The 27,166-nt window shown below is 37.7% G+C and overlaps 1 protein-coding gene across 7 annotated transcripts in view; it reads left to right on the top strand.

Moving 5' to 3' along the window:
* The window catches only part of CTNND2 (catenin delta 2), a 637,277-nt gene that overhangs the window by 403,944 nt on the left and 206,167 nt on the right, over positions 1-27,166 (top strand). For 5 of the 7 annotated variants that reach the window (XM_054516522.1, XM_036404384.2, XM_036404386.2 and 2 more), the window contains one exon: positions 5,915-6,233. In XM_054516522.1, the coding sequence (XP_054372497.1) occupies positions 5,915-6,233 (319 nt within the window). The remainder of the gene's footprint in view (positions 1-5,914; positions 6,234-27,166) is intronic. The other 2 variants (XM_036404385.2, XM_036404387.2) reach the window with 1 other exon arrangement.

Below are 27,166 nucleotides of genomic sequence, written 5' to 3' on the forward strand. Positions count from 1 at the left end.
CTTAAAAGATATCCTTGTGCACAGGGAGACCTGTTTGCCATGACCAGCTACTTAAAGCATGGAGCTGAGCATGGGGAAGCTGACTGGAGGGAAGAAGGTTGTATTTCCCCTGACTTACACAAAATAGGAGCATCTGGAGCCCACAGAAAGAATTAGGCAGAACAATCCTGGAAGCCCTAAAGGGCTGATGTGTTTGAAATCAAAGGCTGGCTGGCCGGTGAAGAGCCCATCTCATGAGGATGCAAAGGAAGATTTGCTGAAAAGTCCTTTTCATTTGTCCCTGGCTGAGAATTTTGATTGCAAGAAAAACTAGATAGGACAAAATAAAGAGTGCAGAAAAGTGAGGGAGGAACAAATGGAAAAGAAGAGAAATAGAAAGCTGTAGTAGTTTTCACGGTGTTTCTTCTGGTTTGAGTATGAGAAGTGACATAGCAAAGATGTCAGCCTCCAGAGAAATCCTGTGGTATTTGGTATTTGCAGAAGGTCCTAAATATTTTAAATCTAAACTGAAGCCTTGTATCTTGAAATCCGGTAGTGTTTGCTTTTTTGTTTTGTTTTGGTCTCACTTTGCATATCTGAAGTAAAAAACCTGCATGTGCATGTGTATTTTTGAGCAGAGGATATGATAGTGCCTTTATCAAATCTTGACAGCATTAGAGGTAGTTGCTAATACCAAGTACAGGGAAGGATTTTTCACCTCTTTCAGTAAATATTTTCAGTTTCCCTCAACCACGTATTTCTGTAAAATTTTATACTTCCCATGTGGAAAAATGCTCCTAAAAGTAACATCTAAGCAAGTTATTATTAGTAGTATTTATTATTTTTATATGTAATACCATGCACCTTGAGCAGTATTAAAATTGAATGTTTGTGCTTGTTCCTTTGGATTGCCAGTTTGCTACTAGCTTGATCAACATTTATTTTCTTAAACTTCTATTCCAAGAAGGCTGGTATATGCCTTAAAACACCCTTCTCAGCATTTTGAGTTAAAGTGTTTGTGTGTCCCAAGCTTGATGAGTTTTTTTTCATAATTGACAGAGAAGTCACTTGTTATTTTTATGGTATATTAGGTGGGAAAAGGATCTGCTTTATAAATCTTCTTATAAATTTGGTATCAACAGAATGCACTGCATTTGTGTAGTTTATGAACTCCTGGTGGGATGGTGGACATACTCTGCACTGAAAAGATATCTCACTGGGATCCAATTCTCAACTTTCACAAAAGTGTATAAATCAACTGCAAGTGCAAATCAGTGAAGAAAACAAATAAAGGGAGAAAACAAAGAAAATAATTTTGAAATCTCCATGAAAGAAACTAGGAGAAGGTTAGCACAGGAATTGAATGTCTAATATCAAATAATAATAAGAAAAAATTTCAAGGTAATACCTGCAAATCAAACAGCAGCATCAGTGAGGTAATTTTCAGCAAGCAGGTGTAGCAAGATAATTCTCATTAATGAGTATATAATTTTTGAAGGTCTGATCTTTGTTATGTTAACTTGGCAAAATGTCCTTTGGCTTCTAGAAAGTCTGAACTTTTTGGCAGCTCATGTGCCAACTTGGTCTCCCTAAGATACTCAGGTATGGTGCAATAGTATCCCTGCCTAGATCAAGGTGTTCTTGCTTTTTACATTAGTGGTTCCTAACATCTGCCACAGATGTGAGAAGAACATTCAAAAGCTGAAAGCTTGTGAGTATCACATTATGAGCATATTTAGTGATACACCTAAATTTTCAGCATTAATATTACAGTTCTGATATTTAAATTATTAAGACTGGCTTTTCTATATGCTGTTTCTGCAATCAAGAGAACAATAATTAGGGCATATATCAGGTTTTCAGAGGGCTTTCGTTATATTTAACAGGGGCTTTTCTTTCTCTTTGACAAGCATTTGTAAGAACATACTAAATGCTGTGTGGTACTCCAGATACTCTATTTACTGGGTATGTGATTTTGGTTGGAGTAGTGAGGGGCTGAGATGATACAGTATCTTTTAGGTATTAATGACATGACAAATTAAAGCAAGATCTTAAATGTTTAGGGGACAAACTGAGATCACTGAGACTGTGGTGCTTGATTTGCAATGTGAAATGCTCACTTGGAAAATTCTCACTTCAGAAATTCTCAGTGAAACCCTTTTCTCAACCCAAAATTAAAATTCTCCCTTTCAAGGACAGTTCTTCTATTGAAGTTTAAATATTGATAATATACAGAGATTTATTAGCCTACAACTGAGCATGTCATTTTTTGTACTGGGTCTTTGCTGGCTGCAGCACAGAGTGCGTGCTATGGCTTTCCCTCCAGCATGAGCCAGCCTCAGCTGCAGGTCAGGGACTGTGCAAGCCCTTCCTGTGTGTCTGGAGTGGGGCACTTGGGAGGGGAGGTCAGGTCCCAGTCACCCTCTCCTTGTGTCTCTGCAAGGCCACTGTGCTGAGCAGGAGCTGTGGGAAGGCCAACCAGTGCAAAAGGAGCAAGCAGAACTTCAGAAACTTACCTGACATCAGAATCCACTGAATTTCCAGGTAAATTTCTAAAAAATGAGGAGAGCAGTCACTGTTGAAAGCAGTGTTTTCACTTAGGTAAGACACAATACTGGATAAATAAGGTTTCGAGTTCTTCTGCTTATTTGATTTTAATCTTGATCTCCTTGTGAGTTTTGGGACTTTGAAGACCCAAGGAAGGTCTGGTTTTGTGGACACCTTTACCTTCAAGCTTCACAAAACTAAACCTGCTTCTTCACAGTGTGGTTATGAGTTTTGGTTTTACCTTTATGTAGAGGCAGAATAGAGTCAGCGGTAGACACAGGGAAACAACATGGTTTGGCCATGATTCTGCTTCAGCCAGGCCAGATCTCAGGCTGGTGAGAGAGGGAAAGACAGCCAATTTCTCCAGAAACATTCTGTTGCAATTCTTTTTTGTTCCTCTCTTCCCTTGCTGGGGCAAACCCCCTCTCCTTGTCAGCTCACCTAAACTGACCTGGTTCTGGTCAAACTGTAGCTGGCTTGGATTTGACAGGACAGTCAAATGCGAAAGTTAGAGAAAGGGCTGTCTTCAATTGACAAACAGGTTAAAAGGTTGCATGACCATCTGCAAATGTACCTGGTGTGTGAATGCTTTCTGGTTCAGTCCTGATGTGTGTCTTCTGGATGCCCTGTGCTCAGAGAAGATTTACTGTGCTGGGTGAGGAAATCAACTTCTAAATCTGTTTCATTAGACATAATCACTCTGGCTTTGCTGTTTGAATAGCTAAATAGAGGGGAGATCCAATAGTTTGCCATAGCCTAAAAGAGCCACAGTTCACTCAGTAGGTTTGGCTGCCAAAGGGTTTTGTTTAAGCAAGGGAAGTATATTGTAGAAGATGATTTTCTTCAGTTTTAGATACACTTATTTTTGTAAAAATGTCTGCTAAAGCATAACCCATGTGCAGTCAATGACAGTGGATGTAGTCAAGTTAGAGGTAGAAGTTTTTCTAATGTGTAGTTGTTTGGGTTTTTTGTTTTTGTTTTAATTGATCTGGGTAACACAGTTCAAATAAACACAATTGTGAATGTTTTAAGTCATAGATTTGTCTCATTCTCATATTTTGAATGTGGCATTTCTGTGTTCATAGTGATAAAATTCAAAAGGAAGTAGCAGTCTACTAGGAAGGTAATTTGAGAAATGAATCAGAGTGACTTGATAAGCTTGTAGGTGTTAGGATGACAGCCAGTTTCAGTTTATATAAATACCTATTTTGATAACAAGACAAAGGAGAAAATACAAAGAAAACTTTTCAAATAATTTAAAAACAAACATGATTTTCATTGAACTGTCTTGCAAAGAAGATGAAGGAAATACAGTGGAATATTTTGCAAAGCAATAAACATTACAATGAAGTTCTTGTTTTCAGCAGTATTGGTGTAGAGTTTTTTGCAATTCCCCATACAATTTGTCAAAAGGTGCTAGCATGTTCTATGGAATGACAGTGCTTAAGAGTATGCTATGTCAGTACACAATTACATTTTCTCTTTTTCACTTGAAAATATTTCTAGTATTTTCTCTAACTTGTTTTATTACTCTTTTTCTTACAAGGCACCTGATTTTGGTTTTGAACTCTGTATTTTCTGTTAAAATGTTATGTTTGTCTTTCTTTCTAACACTGAATTTAGCATGATTTGTGCATGGGATGTGTAAATATGTTGATACTGTTAATATATTTGAACTGATGCAGTTTTATGAAAAAGTCTGTGTGTCTTAATTACTCATTTCTTATGGAGGTATATATATATATATTTATATATTTATATGTTTATATTTACACACTAGTAATTTAACCAAAACAATACATTTAAAATGTTACTATATATGTGAGTAAATGTAATTATAGAATCATAGAGTGGTTTGGGTTGGAAGGGACCTTTAGGGTCATCCAGTTTCAGCCCCCTCCTGCAGTGAGCAGGGACTCTTTCAGCTAGATCAGGTTGCTCAAGCTCCATCCAACCTGACCTTGAGCACTTCCAGGGATGGAGTAATAGATAAGTGGGTGATCCCACTTTCTTATGTTTGGAATGAAGTTACGATACTTGCTATTGTAAAATTAAATACTTTTGGACCATAAGAAAAAAAATTAAAATAAGTAAAAAAATTCAATATAAGTTTAAAATTTTCAGGTGTTGTAATTTTGCGAAGTACAAGGTCATACAAAACCATGTTAATTGTATTTAAAGCTCACTGTATTTCATTTGCTGACACTTTGAGATAAAATGCTTACAATCCCTTTCATGAACGTATAATGCATTAAATATTTTTTTAAAATGTGCATGCCAATGAAAAATGATTGGGAAATCTGTTCTAAAAACCTGTCTCTTCAGTATGTGGTTTTGTCTGCAGTTTAGCATATGCATTTGACCCAGCTAAAAACAGCCCTGGACTCAGGCCACTCCTTTTGGCAAAAGTATTCTTGTTGTCTTGGGACAGGAAGAAATGGCAACCACCATGAGTTCACGTGCCACTTCAAACAGTCCAAATTTTCTTCTGAGCAGAGCCAGCATTTAATTTGTGTCTGTCTCCATGCCAAAGATCATGTGGGTATTGGTCCTCTTGCCCTTACAGTGATAATCCATTTGCCATTAACTGGACTTTGGTTCAAAAATACTGCATGTTTAATCCAGTGGACTGCTACCCAGTGCTGTAACAGAAAGATAATGGGCTACAAGAGAGATTAATAAGATTTTTGAGTCGCAAAAGCATTAAGCCAGTTTAAAGCTATTGGTTAAGCTGCTCAGAACTGGTAATGCATTAATCTTGAGCTGTGGTGTATGAGCGCAGCCGCTGCTGATGTGCATTAAGACATCTACATGGTCACCTTGTGCTTAGCTCTATTTCAGACTGAGTTAGCAATAACACTCTCCTAAGTCTTAAGGTGAATTTCCAGGAGACAGGTTAACAAAGCATATGCAGTGATTCTCACTAGCAGGTGTCTGGTTTTACCTGCTTTATGGATACCAGGGCTACAAATCTGGGATGGCTGGGTATTTCTTCTGCTGGAGAGCCATCTGTCTCATTTTGGACTCTTGAGCCTGCTTTGATTCTCCTCTTGGTGGATCTGACTGACTTCCACTCCTGTAAGGACTGCAAAAGCCTCACTCAGTGGTGGTTGTGAACCTTAGCTTGAATATTCCCATGCTGCTTCTGCACTTCATTTCGTGTTAGCGCAGTTAGAACCCCAAGTGAAAATACCTCTCCAATCTGTTTAATTGGAATTAAGGTCTTCTAGTCCAGAACTGGCATGTCATTTAGAAATTTGTTTGATGGTTATTTCCTTCTAAGGTTTGGAAAATGACAATGTTGCTTGTTTCTTTTTGTTTGTTTTTTTTCTCATTCTTTTTGAACCCTCGTTTTATATGTGTGTGTTTTTTTTTTTCCTCTGCCTAGACCTGGTTAACCATTTCTGTGAACAGGTCCTCAATTTTTTACTTTGTCCCTACTTTCCTGTCGTAGCCCCATCTTCCCCTGGTGTCGACTCCGTACCCTTACAGCGCACAGGCAGCCAGCACGGCACACAGAACGCAACCGCGACCTTCCAGAGGGCCAGCTATGCGGCCGGCCCAGCCTCCAATTACGCAGACCCCTACCGACAGCTGCAGTATTGTCCTTCTGTTGAATCACCATACAGCAAATCTGGGCCAGCCATCCCACCCGAAGGGACCTTGGCTAGGTCACCTTCCATTGATAGCATTCAGAAAGACCCCAGGTGGGTGAAACCTTCTTCATTGTCTTTTATTTCCCGCTCGCGCTGAGGGTTGTAATTGTGGTTTGCTTTGCGTGTTTCTGCTGTTGGATATCAAAGAAACACCCGTGGTGGTACACGAAAGACTTTGTTTGCATGACAGCATTGTCTAATGCTTCACCTTGGAAAGCTCTCATGAGCTGTTCTGTGCAATGAAATGATAGGTGTGGTCTTGAATGTGTGTGTGTTTAGCCTGCTTTCAGTAGTGCCACCCCTCAAAAGCTTAAAAAAGTAGTTTTCTCTGGAAATGGGAGGAGTGGAGTAACTGTTGGCTCTGTAGCCATTGTGGATTGAATTTTCAAGTTGCTTCTTGGGCAGAAGTTGTTGCAGTTCTTGATTTGTCTACATGTAATGTTTAAAATGCTGCAGAAAAGGATATTTGGGTGTTGTGCGGTGAGACTGAGCAATGTGAAAACAACATGTAACCAGGGTTGTGTTTCATCCCATGTGTTGTACAGGCTTACAGTGCCAGTATGTGGTAATAGAATGTATGATTACAGTTTTGCAGAAATGGTTATTGCTGTGCATGTTTTTCAAATATTTAGCACAATTTTTAATGTCGCTGGTGACCATCCTAATCTACTTAGGGAAGGTGCAAGGAGGAAACTTTACAGCCCAAGCAGTCACATAGATTAGAGAGAGAATTTTCTGGGAAATTATTTGACTTCTATGATAATAGCAACAGAAGTGCTAGCTGGAATCCTCAATGCACTTTGTGATTCTGTTCCGTTTTCTGAGGGAAAAGAAAACAATTCCCTCTAGTAACTTGAGTTTAAACTTGTTGAAAGTGTTAGTTTATACCAATGTTTTTCTTTGGCAGATGGTGTGATTTATTTGTTTGTTGTAATGCATAATTTAATGATAGAAAAGTCCAAAAGTTTGCCTGCAACAAAAATGCTGGAGGTTTTTAAGTAACAATTTGAAGAAACTTGTTTCCCAAAATCTAAAAAAATAAATTCATAAACTGATTCTTTACTTGTTTAGCAGTAGCAATTCTTTCTGTCTCTCCACCCAGGAACAGAACAGCAGATAACATTTTGCAGCACATCAGAAACATCACTGCTTGCAGGGTTTTACTTGTTGAGAACACTTCTGTCTTCAAGCTTTTTTTTTCCCTCTTAGCTTTAACTGGAGAAATATGAAAAAAAATAATTGCTTCCTTTCTTCCCCCTGTGCCAAAGCAAACATTAGTAACAAGAGGGGAAAGGTATTTTTCTGAAATGGTAGTATTATATTTCCATTCCAGAATATAAGAGCCCATGTATAAAAAAGAGCTTTGCTTTGTAATTGTGTTATGTTGAAAGTTAAGGCAACTTAGATTAGGAGAGCACTAGACCAGATGAGAAATGACTGTAATCTATATGAAATGTTCTCAGGAGAAGCATGATGGTGTTGAAAATGCTATTCCCTCTAAACAGGAAAGACATACTTACAGTATCTCTACAGGGCTTAAACATAATGCCTTTTTAAGAAGAGGCTATTTCTGTTCAATTCCTTTGTTATCACTTTGCAACTGTTAATGTATAGAATATGTGCTAGTATTTTTCATTTGCTTCTTTTTTGGTTCTTCCTTGTCATGCCATTTGTACATTCATGAGTATTGATTTCTGGAGGTAAAATAGGAGCGAAGAAGCAACTAGGTATAAAATGAACTCCATAAACCCTTTGGAGGGGATCATTAAATATTATTACTGATTACTGTTAGATGGGTTGAAAATTTGTACAAAACTTTTGTAAATGGGTTTGCATTGCTCTTGATTTCATTTCTTTGATCCTAGGCTGTGTGTGGCATATATTAGTATTTCTACCTTTGTGTGTTGGTTTGAATAATTCTGATAAAGAAATGTCAGAAACACACTTGATTATGTTATGCCTTAATCCACAGAAACCATACTCCACTGAGGCAGACTGACTTGTGAAACTGTCTGTGGCCTACAGCAGTTGCTGATCATTCAGCTATTGGAAAGATATTGAAGATTTGAAAGGAGTTGGGAAAAGAAGTAACAAAAGCAATCAGAATGCTTTTAACATATTGATTTATATGAATAGATTACAAAAATGCCCATATATGATAAGTGTGGAAGTGATAAAATGAAAGACTTTCCAGATACCTTAAAAAATACTATGGAATTGAAATTACTTTGGGTAGAATGTGGGAGATACAGTCAGGAAAAGGAAGATGACCCAAATGCAATACAGGTTTTCAGTGGCTGTGTTGAGTTGTGCTGTATGCCCCAGAGGGTTACCAGTTATGTCTTACACAGCAAGAAAAAAGTCCACAGGTTGGTCAGCAGCTGCACTTTGTGAGCTGATAAGTCACAAGTGTCCTTACAGACATGTTGCTGCTTTTGTTGGCTACCGGTCAGAGTATTTTCTGACTGTCACAAGTTGTAGAGGGCAATAGTAGGCTTCATTTTCAGACACCAAACCTACCTGTCCAACCAGAGGTCCAAAAAAATGCTCAGTGGCAGAGGAAAATCTGCAAGACAAAAGCACTCTATGTGTAGGCTTTTGATTAACCTATGTATCATTCAGCTCAAGATGAAAATCTAGATATCCAGAAGAGATAGTACTCAACCCTTATAAGCAATTAGCATTCCTAAAATTGAACATAATTTTCTGGAATCTTCAATTCAGACAGAATTTCTGTCTGGAGGCCCAGAAAAATGGTTGGCAGACACCGATGTAATTGACATTTTTTTCCATTGTTTTCACCATGTAGTTTGTCTTACTGATACTTCTAAGTTTAAATACGTGTTCTGAGCTGACATTTGGCAAATGAAATTTTAGCTCAACATCTGTTCTGAATCATCTAGCTGTCATAAAATGCAGTTCAGTGTTCATTAAGTTAAAGTTTAGGACAAAAACATTTAAAAAAAAAGGGTATTAAGATGTTTACAATCAAGTTTGTGGCAGGGGATAATTTTTAATTTATGCAGGTAGACTTAACTCATAGACGTTTATAGACAGATAGTAAAAACTTTACACATCTATCCAGTTGGAGAGTGAGGCTTTGCTGTTTGAAAAGGAAATAAGTCCCATATCACTGTCAGAAATAATACTGAAGGTCTGCATATGGGAAATGGAAAAGTTCCTGTCATTGCAGATTGATTTTTCAGAGCATTCTTTTATGTTTCCTTCATATAAAAACAAAAAGGAAAAGAAATATGTGCTAGGGCTGTGATATCAACTGTTTCATGCCATAATTTCTTATATGAAGATGTGGTATAAGGAGGGAAATAACACAATATTTGTTTTATAATTATTTCGTTTCTTCTGAACTGTGATTGAGAGAAGTCTTGAGTTTTTTAAGGTATCATAAATACATGTTAATGTGGTATTTTCCAGCCTACTTTCATGAAAGAAGATTAATCTTTCTCTTGGCACCAACAAGTTATCTGTGACTTGTGTATACTTATTATTATTGTAATTATTTTACTATTATTTTATTCTTCTGTCTGTTTCTAAATTTTAAGAAAACTGGGGAATCTTAGAAATGTTGGGATCCAGTATTCAGTATGTGTGCCTTCTGGATTTAATTACAAATTCCAAACTTGCCAAATGTGTATAAATTAGTTAAATTTTGAAGTTTTAATCTAGTAAGAAGCTGTGTACATGTACCACTGTGGCTAAGTTACGCTTGCTACACAACAGATGAAAATAGAACATTTTCATCTCCTCCATTTAAATACATACCAGTGGGGTTTTGTGATTGCAGTGGTTTTGCTGGTTTATGAACTCAAGCTGTATGGTTTGATGTGTCCGGTCACAAGGTGTTCTTCATTGTTGTGTGACTTCCCAACTGTTTTTATTTACGTACGAATACACGGGTCATCTCCTCCAAAGAAGCTGGCAAAAAGCTGAGGTAACAGCAAGAATTGTGTGGAATACACTCCACCATGGATACCAAAGTGATTTTCAGAGCTCACTGTCCCTTTTCATATTGCCTTGAATTATACTGATCTGCGCTTAAAACTTTCCGTTACGGCTTCACTTTCCATGTGCTTCAGAACCTTTAGAACTATTTATTCAGAAAAAGTGGGATAATTTGGTGAATGAAACTGTAAAAGGTACATTATTCATTATAGAACAGACTGCAATAATGATTTGGCTCTTGTTTAAAAAGAAAAAACATTATCATTAGAGAATCATGTTGCAACTTCACAAGAAAAAAATAAATAAACCCCAGTTATCTTGTAGCATTTCTCACCTTTACAACTGGGTGTAAGTCAGCACAGAGACAAAAGTTTTCCAGGAGATGTATGATTTAACAGTAATACTCTGAAACATTTCTGGTCAGTTTTGCATTTTCAGAGTTAACTTCTCATTTCATTACCTCTGCTGACCTTAATTTCCTCCTAAACAGAAAACAACAGTGCTGTCTATCTTCTAAACTTCTAAACTAGCTTTCTTTTCACTTAGGAAAGGATATAAATTAGATCAGATCATCTTGTGTGAACTGTTAAGTTTCAAAACTCATCTTTTTTCTCTTTTTTTTTTTCCCAGAAATATATTTCATTTGCAAAATACAAGCTAGAGAGCATTCTTTTTCTGTAGGAAAATTGACAGGAGTAAAATAAACTCTAGTTTAATTTCTGTGCTCCCGTAAAACTGCTTATGAGATTAGCACACAGCGTTTGGAGCATGGCCTGTTAAATGTTTCTGCAGGAGTGTTCTCCAAATACTTAATCTCACTTTGTTACAAGGATTGTCTTGGTATTAATAGTTTTAGTCTGCTGTAAGTCTGAATAGAAGCCAGGCACTCTGAGAGGCTAAAGAATTAAGAACATAACAGTATAATCCTGCACGGGTGGGACGTTGGCAATCTTGGTGGGAACGTTTCTAGTAGGTTCTTTGGGAAGGGTTGTCACTTTCAGAAAGAAACTTCTGGTGAGATGGAAGGCATTGCTATGACTGTGGTATAGCTCATGGCAGCACTGTGCAACACTGCTGTTTTCAGGCCTGAGACACTGGCTGGAGTTTTCAGAATCCCAAGGGACTGGTGGTTGCATTGGTGAGTTTCTGGCCTAACTCTCTAATGCAAAGTGTAGAAGACTGGAGTTCATTCCCAGTATGGATGAGACGGAACAGCGCTTACAGATACTCTTCCTGCTTTTGTGTGACACAAGGCATGATAGGCAGCTCTCCTTTTCTCTTAATTGGTCCCTCTTACCCTTACCTGAAATTAAGGGTAAAGGGGAAGGTTTCTCCAGAGGTGATGGTAGTAGGACAGCCATGGGAAACACACTTTTAGCGAATCAGATAATGTAAAGTTTGGCAGTGTAGGCTTGTCTCTAGAAGCAAATGTTTCAACTTTCTAGGTCCTGTGAACACCATCAGTTTTGGGAGGTTTTTTTGTATCAGATTTACTCAGGCCAGGCCCCTTGTATTGGTAGGACCAACCAGACGGTGTTTGAAAGTGCTCATTTCATGGGTCTGTGTTTAAGTATTTCTTTCATACAGGAAGGAAATACCAAGTTTACTTTCCTTACACAGAAATCATACAGTCTCTCAGGTTTTAATCAATACTCCTCCTCAGTATGACAAACTGACCCCAGAAGAATAAATTTGAAGAGTCTTAACAGCACAAAGATACACCCAGTTCAAGAATAGCAAGTCTGGAGCACATTGCAATTCTTCATAAAGATCTCTTCTACATTAAAGGTGGGAATTTTGACTTAGTGCACAAGTTAGTTTTTAAAAAGCATAGCAGCTATAAGAAAATAAACAGCAATCTGTTTTCCTTTCCTGATGAAGATAATTAAGGATGAATCTTGCTTCCTTAAAATAGATGGGGATGGAATCCATAGACTATCCTACAGTCTGTTAATTTGGGATTTTGGGACCTAGCTGGAAACTTTGTCTGGGAAAGATTTTCCCAGTGAGTATTTAGTTCCAGCTTGAGCATAGCAAAATAAACAAGCATCTAACTTGTCCTTGCAAGTGTGAACTTATGGTGAGGTAAAGAATTGATATCCAGAACTTGTAAATTTTATTTTTGTCTGTATTTGAGCACATTGTGGTAGGTGCCAACAGTTCCTGTCTTTCCACTGTTTACACTGATGTGGTTTATAAATGGCTGGGGAGGCGGGAGGCGTTGGGCACAGGTGGAACCATCTTACAGCGCAGCAAATGCAATTCTGTATGTACAGAATTATCCACCTGTATTTGCTATTTTTTCCTCATTGGAATTTGCCCTATATTATTTAGCAACCTTCTTTCTCTAGGGTAAATGCTTGGTAGTAAAAAAAAAAAACCAACCAAACTGAACCAAAGAAACAGAAAATTTTAAAATATCTATTTAGAACGACAGGAATTAAGTGACTGCTTTTAGCTGATGAAGTACTTACTACCCTCTTTCTCTCCTTTTTGACTGGTACCATTTTACTGACAATGCATGAAGCCACTCAGTAATGTTACGATCCTGTCTTTCAAGAAATCCAATCCTATCATTAGAAAATTGCTCTGTTGTGCTCACAGAACATCGTGCTTTCAGGATATTGCAGTAAGATGGATGGTGCTGGTCCGTGAATTTTGAATAATGAGTATGTCCAGGAGAACTTACAGTTCCTAACCTATGAGCAGGGTAGAACAGGTTATGTGTAGCCATTCTATTTGTCAGGTTATTTAGCAGCAGGGTATAATTTTGAGAGAGATGATACCTTGTGTCTTGTTTTGATCTGCAGGTTTAGCTCTTCCAGTCCTCTCCTTCTACCAGGAAGTAATTCCTTTCCATTATGCTGAAGGGAGAGAAGCAAAAGGCTCCTTAGGTACTTGTGACTGAGGCAGGGTGTTCAGGAGGATGCTGGCAGGAGAGCCAGTAGAGTGGTAAATGCACTTCTCATAGCTCAGGGGAGATAAGACTGATGTTTCCTTTTTGAAGTTTTGTTATTTCTAACCTCCCTTCCTCCCCAGTGCCGGACTGCCACTTGAAGAGCAGCAACAAAGCACTTCCCTCTCTTTCTCTCTTCATCTGTTGTGTATTTTAATGGCCTCATTCATCCAAGAAGAAACCAGTGGACAGTACTTCAAACTGTTCATAGCTCATTTCTGGTTTTTGCATGGCATTACTGAGCTTCTAATGGCAAATATATGTTTCAGTGCAGTTTCTGCCTTTGTTTGCCACACGTGTTGCTCAGCATCCTGTGGCTCATTTGCAAACTTTGACAGATGCAAAATCTGTGTGGTGCCTTTCTGTGATGACAGACTGTAAGAGCCAGGAAATATTGTAAGTATATTTTCCAACCAGACATTAAAAACAAGGAGAAGAATCATACTTTCAGGCTTTACTGGGCTCATGTAAGCTGTTATGATCTTCTGGCAAGATAAACCACATAAGAGGCTTCTCAGTAATAGATCTTGGACAACTCATCAGCCAAATGGATAATAATGATCTTACTTTTTACAGGGACATTGAGAATAAGTTAAATTTTTAAGGTGCATCAAAGGATAATCTTGCTTTTACTCTCATGGGAAATACAATGGGAACAAGATGAGGGAAATAGATGGAGAAGATGAATGGGGGGAAATTTAAAGAAGTGATAGAAGATCAGGATGCATTGTCTCAATTTTTTCTTTAAAAAAAGCGACTGAAAGTCATCCTCGATCGTGAGATAAATTGCCATGCAGATTTCAGAACCTCGACCTCAGTGTCATATACCATAGCTGTTTTATAAGCAGGAAACAAGAGCTAACATTGAGAGTGCAGAACATTCTGCAAGAAAATAATATCAATTCTTTGCTAAAAAAAAATCTCTACTGTAGTGCAGAGCTAAAATGTTTAAAGAGAAAGAATGGTCAACAACTTTTATTAGTTTCTAGCAGAACATTTTAGCTTTTATAAACTAAAAACTTGACTTTAAGAACTTCAGCTCTATGTAGATTTAAAATGCTTCATGGTAATAGATCTATCTCTGCTAGCTCACTCAAGATCACAAAAACTCAGAATGTTCTGAGTCAGAAGGGGCCCGTAAGGATCATCGAATGATCATAGAATGGTCCCTGCACAGGGAGTGGCACCCTGTGCCTGAAAGAATTGTACAAATGCTTCTTGAGCTCTGTCAGGCTTGGTGCTGTGACCTGTGAAGGTCCCTATGGAGCCTGTTCCAGTGCCCAACCTCTGGATGAAGAACCTTCTCCTGATACCAAAACTAAACCTTCTCTGACACAACTCAGGCCATTCTCTTGGGTCCTGTCACTGGTCACCACAGAGTAGAGATCAGTGTCTGCCCCTCTTCTTCCTGTCATGAAGAAGTTGTAACAGCAATGAGGTCTCAGCTCAGTCTTCTCCAGGCTGAGGAGATCAAGTGACCTTGGCCATTCCTCATATGGCTTCCCCTCAAGGCCCTTCACCATCTTCATAGCCCTCTTTTGGGATCAGAGCCTGATGTGAAGTCCAGACTCCAGCTTTTATTTCTCTGGTGCATCACTGTTCCCTGGTGATCTCCACCAGCTTCAATTAGATTGTTCTTTCTCTGCCCACTCCACTGCCCCACTCCAGGAGCTCAGTGAACAAGTGAGGTTCACAGATTCACCCCAGTTCTTAGCATTAGGCAATCGGTTTCCTAGGAAGCAAAAGATAGCACTGATCCCATAGAAAACTGCAGCCATTGTTGCCAGGGAAACTCCTAGTCTCTGGACTTACTGTGAAACATTTGGGGTTTTTACTTGTTTGGTTTTGGTTGGTTAGTTTCTTTAAGCCACTGCAGCATCAGTGGGACCACTTGCTGCTTAGCTTGCCATTAAAAATTTGGGGGTCATGTTTGTCTTCACTGTTTAATTATGTGGAAAGATCTGGATACCTGAACAGCTTCTGGATAGCTGAAGACCTGGAATGAAATGGTCAGGTTTTCTTAGCCCAAAGGAGGGCTAAGAGTGAGATATCTAGGTTTCCTGAACATACCAAAGGTAAAAATGTGGAGAAGGAAGAGCTCTGTCCCAAGACAAATAATTTATGTCAGGAAATGACCAAAAGCTACACAGGCTTAAGGAAAGTATATTAATATAGTTTTTTGCTCTTTAGAAATCGTTTCAAGTTATCGATTATCCTTGATAATATTTTCATTCTGTGTGAGGACATGATGTATTTATTTCATAGATTTCTTTTTGAAGAGGAGGGCTGATTTTTGGTTTTATTCTGTTTGATGCTGTGTTTTTCTTTCTGAAAATAATTTCTTTCTGAACCTACCTGAATTTGAGCATCTTGAGTGTAAAAACTTGGTTTGAAAGTTTGGGCCTAATAGCTGCAGCTTAAGAAGAGTGGTTGTGTGTGTGTGTTGGTGAGAGGAATGAGTACAGACAACACAGGTGTAACAGGTTTCTTAGTAAAAGCAGCTCCATTACTTTCCCATTAGCTGGGGCTGTGTAATATTTCATTATGACTCTCTCTCAGAATCTGTGCTGATCCATCAGCCTCACTTACTCCAGCTCTTGTTGCTAGTGTGAAAAGTGGTGCCTTTTCTTGACCAGGAGATGACTGCTAGGAGTCTAGGCAAAGGCTGAGCCTGGAGCAACCCAGGGGTGTTTGTTTTTCAGAGGTGTTGGTACTTTCCTGTTAGCTGTGTGATGTTGCTGCCATGCCCATTCTGGTTCAGAACCTGGAGCTGAGGATTGAAGCAGGAGTTCCCTGCTTGCAGAGAGCCAGGATGTCCAGGCCTGCTCACAACAGAGGGTTTGCTGCCAGTGAAGTTTTACTGCAGCTGAAAACACAAAATATTTGAACTGTTTTAGTCAGTTGTAGTTCACGTCCAAGGATTCACGGAGAAAAGCAGCCTCTTTTTTTGGTGAAATGATCCTGTAATTACATACATAGTATGAATTACATTACACCATAGCTAGATTTATGGCCTTAAAATAAAAGGAATTTGTTTTCATCCTACAAGAAATTGGCTTTTAAGGGCTTACCCTTTTGACACTTTTTTAAGTTTCTGTATAGTTCTGATTCTGTCCAATACCTTTTTATAAAGAAAGCTTGACATTTTTCTGCATGAGAATAGTTGTCAAATGTCTTGTAAAGTTCTTGCTGCACACAAATGGACACACAGGGGGATCTTTTAGATGTTTTGCTGTTATCTTTTTCAGGAAGAAATGGGAAAAAGGCATTTGATTTCTCTTGTGCCTTTACCTGAGTTTGCCATGATTGGCCAAATCGCAGAACCTCTGTTTCAGCAAGGCATTTCCTCTCTCATGTATTTTGAAGTTCTCTTAAATGCATGAAATCATCTCTGCAGGATGAAATCTTCTTTGCATAGTCTTTTCTGGTGGATGTTTTTTCATTTGTCAGCAGCTACATTTTTTTAAATGAAATTTTATCCCAAACTGTCAAGGTTTTATCTGCAGCTGTGAAGGGATAACAAATCCTGTCAGCCACTGCTTTTTCTGTGGCGTGGCTCCAGCAACCATCTGTTACCTTTCTGCTGCTGCATGATTTACACACCAGAATCTCCCCTAAAAAAAAAAAAAACAAAAACAAAACTGTAGATAAGTGTTGCACAAAAGCTTCATTTGAAGTATGTAAGATTATATAATTTCAGTTAATGTGAGTGACCAGTTCTTGGGTCTGATAAGAGAGACCTTAGAGCAATTTGGTTATGCTTCACAGGAGGAAGGGGCTGCTTTTGCACAGGGGAAAATGGCCTGCATGAAATTTTCTCATTCAAAAGTGTGTGTGCATGACTTTCACAGAGAAATTCAGGAGAAATGCACACTGAACACCTCTCCACCTTTTCCTTTCCAGTTATGAGTTTGAGCTGATCAATTTTCAAGTCAGCTAAGTGGAAATACTTTCATTGAGAAGCCTGTTTATCACCTCCTGTATGCGTTTAATCATTTCAGTTGTACACATGGGTGCAGTGAAACTGAGCCTAATAGTTCCTAATCCACAGTAGGTTTATTACTAAGCCAGATTTGCCTCATAAGAATAATGCAGAGAGCTTCTCAGAATAACTTAATAACTGCAGTGTGAATGCAGAAGCCTTATTCCTGTTTCATTTCATATTCACCAACATAAAACTATCTGATACCAAACTTAAATCTTCTTTGCTATTGTTGTTCTTAAATAAAATCAGATTTTTGTTTAGACTTTATTATTTATTAATATTAAACATAACTAAGTTTCATTATGTTTCAGTGTTTGTATTGTGGACTTTTTTTGTTAATTATTTTTTGTAGTTAGCACTAAGAATGGGGTAGGAGTCATTAGCTTCTCAACTGTTTTCCAAGAACATCTGATGAGAAACAGTATACACTTCATTGCTAAAAGGAAAAAAAAAGCGTTTTGGAAGGGTGAAGGGAAGAACTGATGGAGCTGTTTTCCTTCAAAAGAGAGTTTGTTGGGAAAAAATGTATCAATCTCACTAAAATTTATTTCAGAGCACTATTTATTTATTTTGCCTCTATACAATTAAGAATAGAATGAATGGCAGAGAAGTGATAGAGCTGGTAGGTGACAGCTGAGACATGCAGAATAGTGAAGGTAGCCTGCTACACTTGTATTGAGAACTTCAGCATAGCCTGAAGGATCATTAAATGCACAAAGTTTCTTTTCAGAAACATTTTAAAGAAAAACTATTTATGAGCTCACGTCTCTAACATTTTAAACTTCTTTGGAAAATGCAATTCTCTGCATGTGGTGTTGAATTAGTTCCTTGCTGTTGCAGGCTTCTTGGGAAAGCTAAACTTATGGTGCTCCCAGTTGTGCTGAATATAAGCAATATAAGCTAAATCCTGCAGTGTTTTCAAAGAGGAAATTCATTTACTTTGTAACATGACTTTGAATGGAGTAAGTGCAACAATTCAAAGAAACTTCTATTCTACTGGAATATTGACCATGAGTTTTGATCATCAGTGGTTAAGAGGCAATTTTTTAGTTTTTGATAAAAAAAAGTGTATAAGAGGATAAAACTGTCATGTGACATTCTGTTAGATTACAGTGTAAACTAGTGAGGTTTGAGAATTTCGTGATGATAGTTTGGAGTTCAGCATTTGTTCATAGTACAAGCAGAGTCTGGAGTTTTATCAGTATATTGTTCTCCACTTCGTGAATCTTGTATGTGGGGGAGAAAATGTTTAAAAGGCATTGTTGTCAAGTTCACAAAATATGTGCAATGAGAAATATATGGAGAAAACATTTTCATCCTGTTTCCTTTAAAATGGTCTTCTAATTTCCCTGTACCTCTCTTATGTGCAACAGCTGAGTCTCAGCAAGTTCACAGCAGCTAGAAGCAGTTCAGGGGTGGGTTTTTTTCATACTTTCAGATGAATAAAGCTTCTTGATTTAAACAAGAAGATAACACTTCTTGGATATTACCTGTCTAATAACTTATCACTCAAATTGTAAGATGTCAGTGTAACAAGAGCAGTATTTTTCACTGTCATCATCTCTCTGAAGAATTTTGTTTCAGTTGGGATGTCATGCATCCTACTTAAAAAATTTAAACTTTTGGAGAGACATGTTTTAGATTTTCTTGTAAGGCCTAAAGACCAAAGTTTCAGTGGTAAAAAAGTAAAGCAAATAAACTTTTAATAGAGCAAGTGATACTTTCATATACTGGAGTTTGGTTTTGTTTAGAAAACTCAGAAAAAAGTAATGCTCTTTTGAAATAAAAGCCAGGAAAAAAGAATTAAAGGTAATATTAATAAATGTAGCTTTTATGTTTTCTGGGAATTTAAAGACTGATTGAGTGTTTAGAAAGTTCAGAGAGAAGAGAGATGGCTGCTTTTACATGAGTGTTGTAATATTTTAAAAAATATGATCTCTGCCTTTGTTTCTTTTACCTTGGGGAAAGAACATTTTGGCAAAGAACATTTTCTTCCTTATTCTCCCCACACCCATGTAAAATTTTGGCTTTGTAATACTGAATTCTCTTAGGATCCCATTGAAAAGGAGACTGGTGTGAAGATTTATGTATCTCTCTCAATATGTGCCTGTGATAGTGATGCAACTCTCTTGAGAAGATGCAAGTTGGAATGGAGGCTGTGAAAAGTGCCTGGAGAATTACTGGCCAGCATCCCCTTTTAATATGCAAACCAAAAGTAAAAATATGGGTTGATGCCACTGTTTCTGCACATCTTGCCAGCATTTAAATGGTCCAGTGGTTTCATTTTGCTGTACATGTTCAGTTCCAAAAAGCTCATGTTCAATTTGAAATGAGATGTGAAAAGCTGGAATGATGAAGAACAAGAGAAAGAAAGGCAGGATTAAAAACAAGAACAGTTAAATTGTTTAGTTATGCCAAGGATTAAGAATTGGTAGCTTCTTTCTGGACGGGTCTGCTGTGAAAGCCTGTAGGAAGGATGCCGTGTGAAAATTGCAAAAATATTTTTGGAAAATGTGGGCAAATACATGCTCAAGGTTGTTGTTAAAGGAGCTTTTCAAAGACTGCAGTGAAGGGCAGAACTCTGAAGGACCTTGGACATCTAAGAAAACTATGTGGAAAATGTACCCAACTGTATTCAACAGTCTCATGATACCATCTTGTAAAAATCAAAATTGCTTTGAAAGCTTGATTGCTGGAATGAAAAACCCACATCTTTGAAGTAGAGTAGCAATTTAACTGCATGACTATTAAGTCTGGGTAACTAACTTGGAAAAAAAAATCTGTTTCCTTTACTACTCCACAAGTGGCATTTGCTATTCTTAGCTTATTATATATACATATATTTATTTTTGTGTATTTATCTCTGTATGTAGTATTAAGTAGGGCTTTTGGCTTGACCATGTGCTGGCCTTGGAATGTCTTGAAAAGAGAAAGCACAGAGCACAGGATTTTTAGCAACAACAGGACAGTGGAAGAGCTCCTCTGGAAACTTCAGTCTTTCTATATATAGAATAAATACAATTTATATATGTAGTATGTATGCATATGTAGAAACCATAATCCATGTTTGTCTGGCTTGAATCTGTATGCTGACAGCATGTGTGTGTAGGTGAGGAGATGGAGCACAGGAGCAGGGTGTGATTTTTATTCAAAGACGTGTGAGATTACTTTGGTTTATAAGAAACAGGATCAGAACAGCGTGAGTGGAATCTCCTTGGCTGCTGCTGAAATTCCTTGTGTAAATCAAATTGAAAGAGAGTACGTTTAGCTTAGATATTAGGAAGAAATTATTAATTGTGAGTGTGATGAGGCACTGCAACAGGTTGCCAGGAGAAGCTGGGGATGCCCCAGCCCTGAAAATGTTCAAGGCTTGATGGGATGGGGCTTTGAGCAACATGGTCTAGTGAAAGGTCACAGCCGGTGGTCATGGGGGAGTGGAACTGGGAGATCTGTTCCAACCCAAACCATTCAGTGAGGCTATGATTCTGTGAAATGCTGAGAAGCACTTGGCCTGATGTAGACCCCAGCCTCTCCAACACTCTTCACATAGAAACCTCAGGTTCAAAGGACATGATGTGTCCTGTGTCACCTTCAGAAAAGATACATGTTCATTGTGTCCTCTGCTTAAGGTAGAGTCATTGCCCATATCCTTTATGGTCTTCCTGCTGGTCTCTCCAAAGTATCTCTCTGTTTGAAATTGCAAGCTCAGGAGGTGCAAATTTTACATATGCAAATTCAATTGCAGCAGCTAGTTTTATTTGGGCCCTTGGGATTTCCTTGATTATAAAGTGGAAACTGCAATATCAATTTATTTCAGATATTTGTGATGGTTTTCACTGACAGCTCAAGGAACAGTCGTGGTCATTTTCAGTGTTTAAGTTACAGGCAAATTACAGAGAATCTCTTTTATTTCCATGGTTTCAAATACAGAGTTAATATGGATGTTTTGTCAGAAAGAAATGAAAATAATGTGAGTATTCAAAAAGGAGCAATATGTTTCCTGGGTTTCACATTAAAACTTTACCTTGGATAGTAACACACATCCAGTTCAATGGTTAACCAGACTGACACATGCTGCACCAAATTACATCCACAGGCATATTATATGAAGAACCAAAATATGTGACAAGGTAGTGTAATCCTGAAGTGACAAGAGTTCTGACTTGGTTTGCATCAGCTGGTATGTCTAGGAAAGGCTGGTGTCTTACTAGGGATGTGATATTTGGAAGCTCTCCTCCAGTAGAGCCAGTCAGTGAGACTGAAGTTCTCTATCTTTGTTTCATGACTAAGTTTATGATGGAAAGAAGCTCTCCAATTCAAAAAAGATAAAGGAATAAGTAGAATTTGTTAAAAGTCCTAATTTGCTTGCTAGGAGGTGTTGCTCTTCCTAGAAGATGCATGACTGAGACCTGGATTTGCCTAAACTTTAAAGAGTACTAGTACTATTCAAGGGTATTCGTTATAGAGTAATAATAATATTCATATTAAATAATTATATGTATTTATTGCATATTTCACATATATGTGACCAAATTCTGTGTTGTAAAAAGATAAATTTGCCATTTAGGACAACAAAGTTGTTTGTTTTCAAATGAGATTTAATTATTGGCTGATGTGGTACTGTTTATCTCTTTGTTTGCTTTTTATTAAAAATTTTGTAAGAACATTTATCCCTTAATAGTGTTTTAATTTTAATTTTTAGACTCAAAATTGCATTTCCTGAGGACCTGTAAAATAATTTAAGAGGATTGTATGTTACATTTAATAAGATGATGCTTCCTTCTTTTGGGTAGGAAGCAGATTGTCTATGTGCTTAATAGAGATTTATGTTTTATAGCCTATTACATAAGACTGGTCTCCATGGAACCTCAAGAAATTAGGGAATGTAATAAATTGTCTGGGGTTTTTTTGCGGGTTTTTTGTTCGTGGTTTTTTTTTTTTTTTAATATCACTGGGGAATCTCAGAAACATTGCAAGAATACAAATCTAGTAGGAGTCAAGTGAAAATTCCCCCTCCTGTGTTACCTTCACTTCCAAAGACTTGAGTCTCTGAAGTTCTTAAAATAGGTACTTTCTTCCTTTCCTGTTCTCTTATTTGACACTTCAACTAGACAGAGCTGAGTGATTTTTCAACAAGTAGCTAAAAATATGTAGGAGAGTGGCAGATATAAAACTAGCATGAATTTAAATGGTCAAAAGACTGACATGAATGTGTTTCTTCTAAATTTGTCAAAGGGTGAAGCAGAAAAACTTTTTAAGACCTACAGTAAAGTAGACTTGCTTGTGAACTCCAAGAGCAATATCCTAATTGCGAATTTGTTGCCTGCTTATTTTCATCCTAGGAGGCATTTCTGGCTCCTGGGCTTCCCAACCTTCCAATTAGAAGTATGACGTGTAAGACATCATTCAGGATTTCCTCTCTTAATGTTTGTGGGAATTGTCGCATGCATGTGTCCTGTCAAATAACACTTCCTTGGAATGGCACTTGGTCTCTTCCTTTATTTCTCCTTTTTTTTAAAATAATTTTTAGAGCCTCTAGTGATGTGCTGTGTGCCAGGGTGTGCAGCCATCTCATCTCATGTGATTTTGACTCTAAAGTGGTCCCTGATGCAAGTGGGAATTTCATTTCATGCACACACCTTTTTTTTCTCCTCACGGAGCAGGATGCTGGCCAGTTTTTTATTGGGATACCTACTAACTTCTCTGCTGAAAGAGGAAGAATTCAGAGCAGAATTTTATTATGGTTACAGAAGGTGTTGTGAGTAGCTGAGAGAGTGAAGCTGAGTTCTTATTTGTTTACATGCTAGGAAGGGTAGAAGAGACAATGTGGTGATACTTCAGCTGTAAAATGTAAGGCTTTAATGCCTCATCATTCAGAATAGCTCATAGGGCAAATTACAGCTTAAATTTGGTGGTGGAAGAGACACATACTTGCTGAGAGGCTTATTCCTTGCTGTACTGTACACAATATGCTTAGGCTAGATCAATTTGACTTATTTTTGTGTAGCATTTGGATTTTGTCATTATTGGCAGTTCTCTAGCTGGTGGTGTCTGATGTTTTTAAGAACAGGTCTAATAAGCACAACCATGTTGGTTGCAGTTTTTAAGAACAGGTCTAATAAGCACAACCATGTTGGTTGCAGTTGGTAGAAGAAGCTCTGAGGGTTGATAGAAAGCTGCTGCTGAGAGATTATATGTTAATGAGTTAGTGGTAGGAGCCTTTTGTGTATATCAGACTTCCAGAAACAACACTGGAAACCAGGTCTGGATTTCATTTTTCAAAGTTTACTGGACGTGTATTGTATAATTGAAAAACTTGTTTTCAAACTAGTTGGAGGCACATAGAGGAGGGTGCCTTTTTTGCCTTCCTCCATGCCCCTGTCTCCTCCACAAGCTGTAGTTAGACTGCAGCAGTGCAATTTATGGTGTGCCATATGGAATGGCATTTGAGGGGGGAAGCAGGGATCAAGAATCTTCTGCCATGGATAGCTAATGAATATTTTCAGAATTAAGGCTGGCCTGAAAGCTGTGACTTGTTGCAGTTACTTGTAGGTTGTATCAATGGCCTCAGTAATTCTGCAGCAAGAAAACAAGAATAAGGGATGAAGTCTTCCTTTCCCCACAAAAAAGACTGAGGGGTCTGAGGGTTCTCGTTCCAACAGATTAGTAAAGTTGAAGACGATATGAACCTGTGAAGTTCTAAAATATGGCATTACTAAATGTTTGCTGGTTTAAAGTTATTTTAATGTGGTTTTTTTGTGAATTGTCTTTATGCCTTCATTCTGAATTTACACAACAGTTTAAATATTCTAAATTATTTCAGACAAAATGCAATTTTTTCTGTATTTTGCCTTTTTATTTTTATGTGGTTGAAGAAGCATATAGATGCCTTCAGAAAGGAAAGTGCCTTTTTATCAATAAAGGAGGCATAAAATTATGTTTCAGTCTTTGCATTCTAAGATACAAAGTTATGCTTTCAAATACATGAATTAAGTTTTTATGTAATAGAATTTGAGTGGAGGGAGTATCAGGAGTATCTGGAGTATAAAATACTGAGAGGAGGAAATTTTTCAGTGCACTCACATGAAACGGCTTTCTTCATTTTATTTACAAAATTTACCTTTTTTGTTTGGACACTTGGTCTTAACTAATCTCTAACAGAGGGTATAGTATCTGATTCACAATAAATGTTCTAAAATATACTCTTTGCAACCCCTCTTAAAGCTCTTAGTGTTAAAGGTGATGCCTTGTCTCTAAAGGTGCATGTACAGTACTGTTAGTTTTGCACAGGCAGAATAAATAATGTATTGTGAACCTGAACCAGGCAGCCTGGGTGTTGATAACAATGAGCAGAACGAAGGTCGCTCTGTGAAGCAATCCAAAAAATGAGGCTACCAGGTGCTCTCTCAGTGGGAAGGTGAGGCAGCTATAACTGAAAGCTAGTTGAATTTTCAGCATAAACTCTGTCTCGCTTGTACATACACTGAAATTACTGAATTATCCAAAAACAATTTTCACAGGTTGTCAAGAAAATCTGGTTGTTGATGTGAACGAAAGATACCCGTCTCTGGGACTTCCAGAGGACAGTATTTGAATGCATGACAGTGTTTACAGAGTACATTATTTCTAGCTTGGGTTGGTTCTGAGTCTGCAAATTTTACCCACCTTACTGTCCACCATCATCTTCAGGAGAAGGCAGATTGTCCTAAGGGAGGTGATACATGTGTAGCTGCTTGTGTATCACAGACACAGGCTTAATCTCTTAAAGTCCAATAAAAGGTGTGATGGATAGTAGTTACAGAGAAGGAAAAGTGGGAATAAAAAAGGCATGTGACATCTCTTATCTAGTACAGAACTCAGCCTGTGTCATGTCACAGGGTGGCTGTCACAGTGACTGTGCAGCTCTAGTATATATTGGTCCAGTTTGGCTTGTGGAAACAGTCATAGTAATAGTTTTTGTTCTGGTATTTTCCTGTTTCAGCCTTATGCATGAAGCAAAATGCTGCTTTTCTCAGTTATAAACACTAATTTTGGACACAGATTGTAGTTTTGTTTTCCACTACTTTGAGAGAAGTCGGGTTTTTTACATGATCCCTTTCACGTGTTCTTGGTATTTGTTCTACAGTCATGCATGTAAAGCTGTGATTCACATTTATTGCATTGCTACCGGTTGCTTCAGGCCCAGAGTATTTACCTACTCTCCTTAATCCCCTTATCTGCTAATTGAAATAATCCTTGGAAATTTCTTGAGCTACTATTATCCTAATTCATTCTAACAGGTAGTAAGTAATATCATTTCATACTTCTGGTTCATGTATAGAACTTTAACTGGAGAGTAAAGGGAGAACTCATCCTGCAGTTGTGTAGACAGTGTTTAGAGATGTGGCATAATGGGTTGACCTGGAGTATTTTGTTTGGGGTTTATTTTCAATGGCTGAACATACCTTCTTAAAGTTTTTTTCTTAGGGGATTTTGGTGTTTGTCTGGGTTTTTTGGAGTTTTTTAGATTACTTGACAGAGTTTGATTATCAGCTGTGTCTGCTTTGCGTTATGGTGACTGAATACTTGCTTTATGTCTCCATAAAGGTTTGGGAGTAAGAATACCATCTTTTTTACAAATGAGTTGTGAGTAGCCTTCCAAATTGTAGTTGCATTGTTCAGCCATGTGTGATTATAGGATCATCTGGTGAAAAGGCAACTGCAATGCATATGAAATCTTGTTGCTTAGCTTCCACAAAAACCCTCTTGGGTTCATTATATACCTCTCATTCTGGCCAGAGGTTAAATGTAGGCATGCAGATACTGTATTACTACTAAAAAAAAAATTTCTAAACATAAGAAATCTGAACACTGTGATTTGAATTTAAAAAGAAATAAAAACAAACCACAACCTAAACTAGCAGTTTTATGTGTTTTCCTGTTACATGCTTGAGAACATTTTCTGTTCAGCAGGGGAATATAATCTCATTTGAAAAGCAGACATCACGACACTTAGAGATTTGTCATATAGCGCATTGGAAATTATCCATCAGAGCTGTACTGTGCTAATTTTTACTGCTGGCCAGATCTCTCCATACATTAAAAAAGATTAACTAGACTTGAGATGAAAAAAAGTGTTGCCATACTTTTTCAGATGCATAATTGACTTTATATTATTAAACTGGAAATCCTCTGGGATACTGGAGCTTATCTTGAATAACAGCTCCTTGGTGGCCATCTTGGCTTTTAGATGATAAAACAATGTACTTATTTTTCTTAACACTGTGATATTCTAGAGTACAGTGCAAGATCTGTACTTAGATCAACTTCCGTAGGGGGGGCTTCCCCATCATGTTTTTTTACACTCTCCTACTACAATATTTTTTTGTGCTCTGCTTACAGACTTCACTTACATAAAATCCAAGAGGGAGACAGCTTGTGTCGATTCTGAGCATTTCTTACCTTATATAGGTTAAAGTAGTTTATAAACTTCAAAAACATCAGTTATGTTTATCACACTGTACAACCTGGAAGGTGGTTTTTAGATTGATGTTGCACATGAAGCTTGTTAGCTATGAGACCTCCTCTTTTCTTATTACAAGGTGTTGCTAGAAAATCTTTTAAAGGTACTTCAGTTTTTCTAATCTGTCATTTATTTCTAGACTGCCTATCTGGACTGCCTATTTCATCATTCAGTAGCAATGAAAACAATACTCTTTAGGCCAAGCATTCTTGAGGGTGTTTCTCTCTCTAAAATTGTAACTATCCTTTAGTTAGATTTCACCAGGTAAAATATAAGACTAGAATAATGGCATAACATACTTTGTTCAAAGTCCAAAACACTCCTTGTCCTAGGGAGTTCAGCTGCAGCCAGGAATGCCACTGCCACTAAAGAAAAAAGTCTGGTCAGGAAATGCTGGATGGTGCAACTTGTTGAAGCCTAGGACTGTTAAATACTATTAAAAATGAAGAAAAATGAAAGAAATTGGTGCTTCAAAGCATTTTCTTTGTGTCTGTTGTTTCTTTCAGTTCAGGGAAATAGAGATAGTTGAGGTAGGTACACAGTTTTTATACAAAGGCAGATGCTTCTGTACTTTGGTA

This window comes from Molothrus ater, chromosome 1 (genome assembly GCF_012460135.2).
Source record: "Molothrus ater isolate BHLD 08-10-18 breed brown headed cowbird chromosome 1, BPBGC_Mater_1.1, whole genome shotgun sequence".
Taxonomy (NCBI): domain Eukaryota; kingdom Metazoa; phylum Chordata; class Aves; order Passeriformes; family Icteridae; genus Molothrus; species Molothrus ater.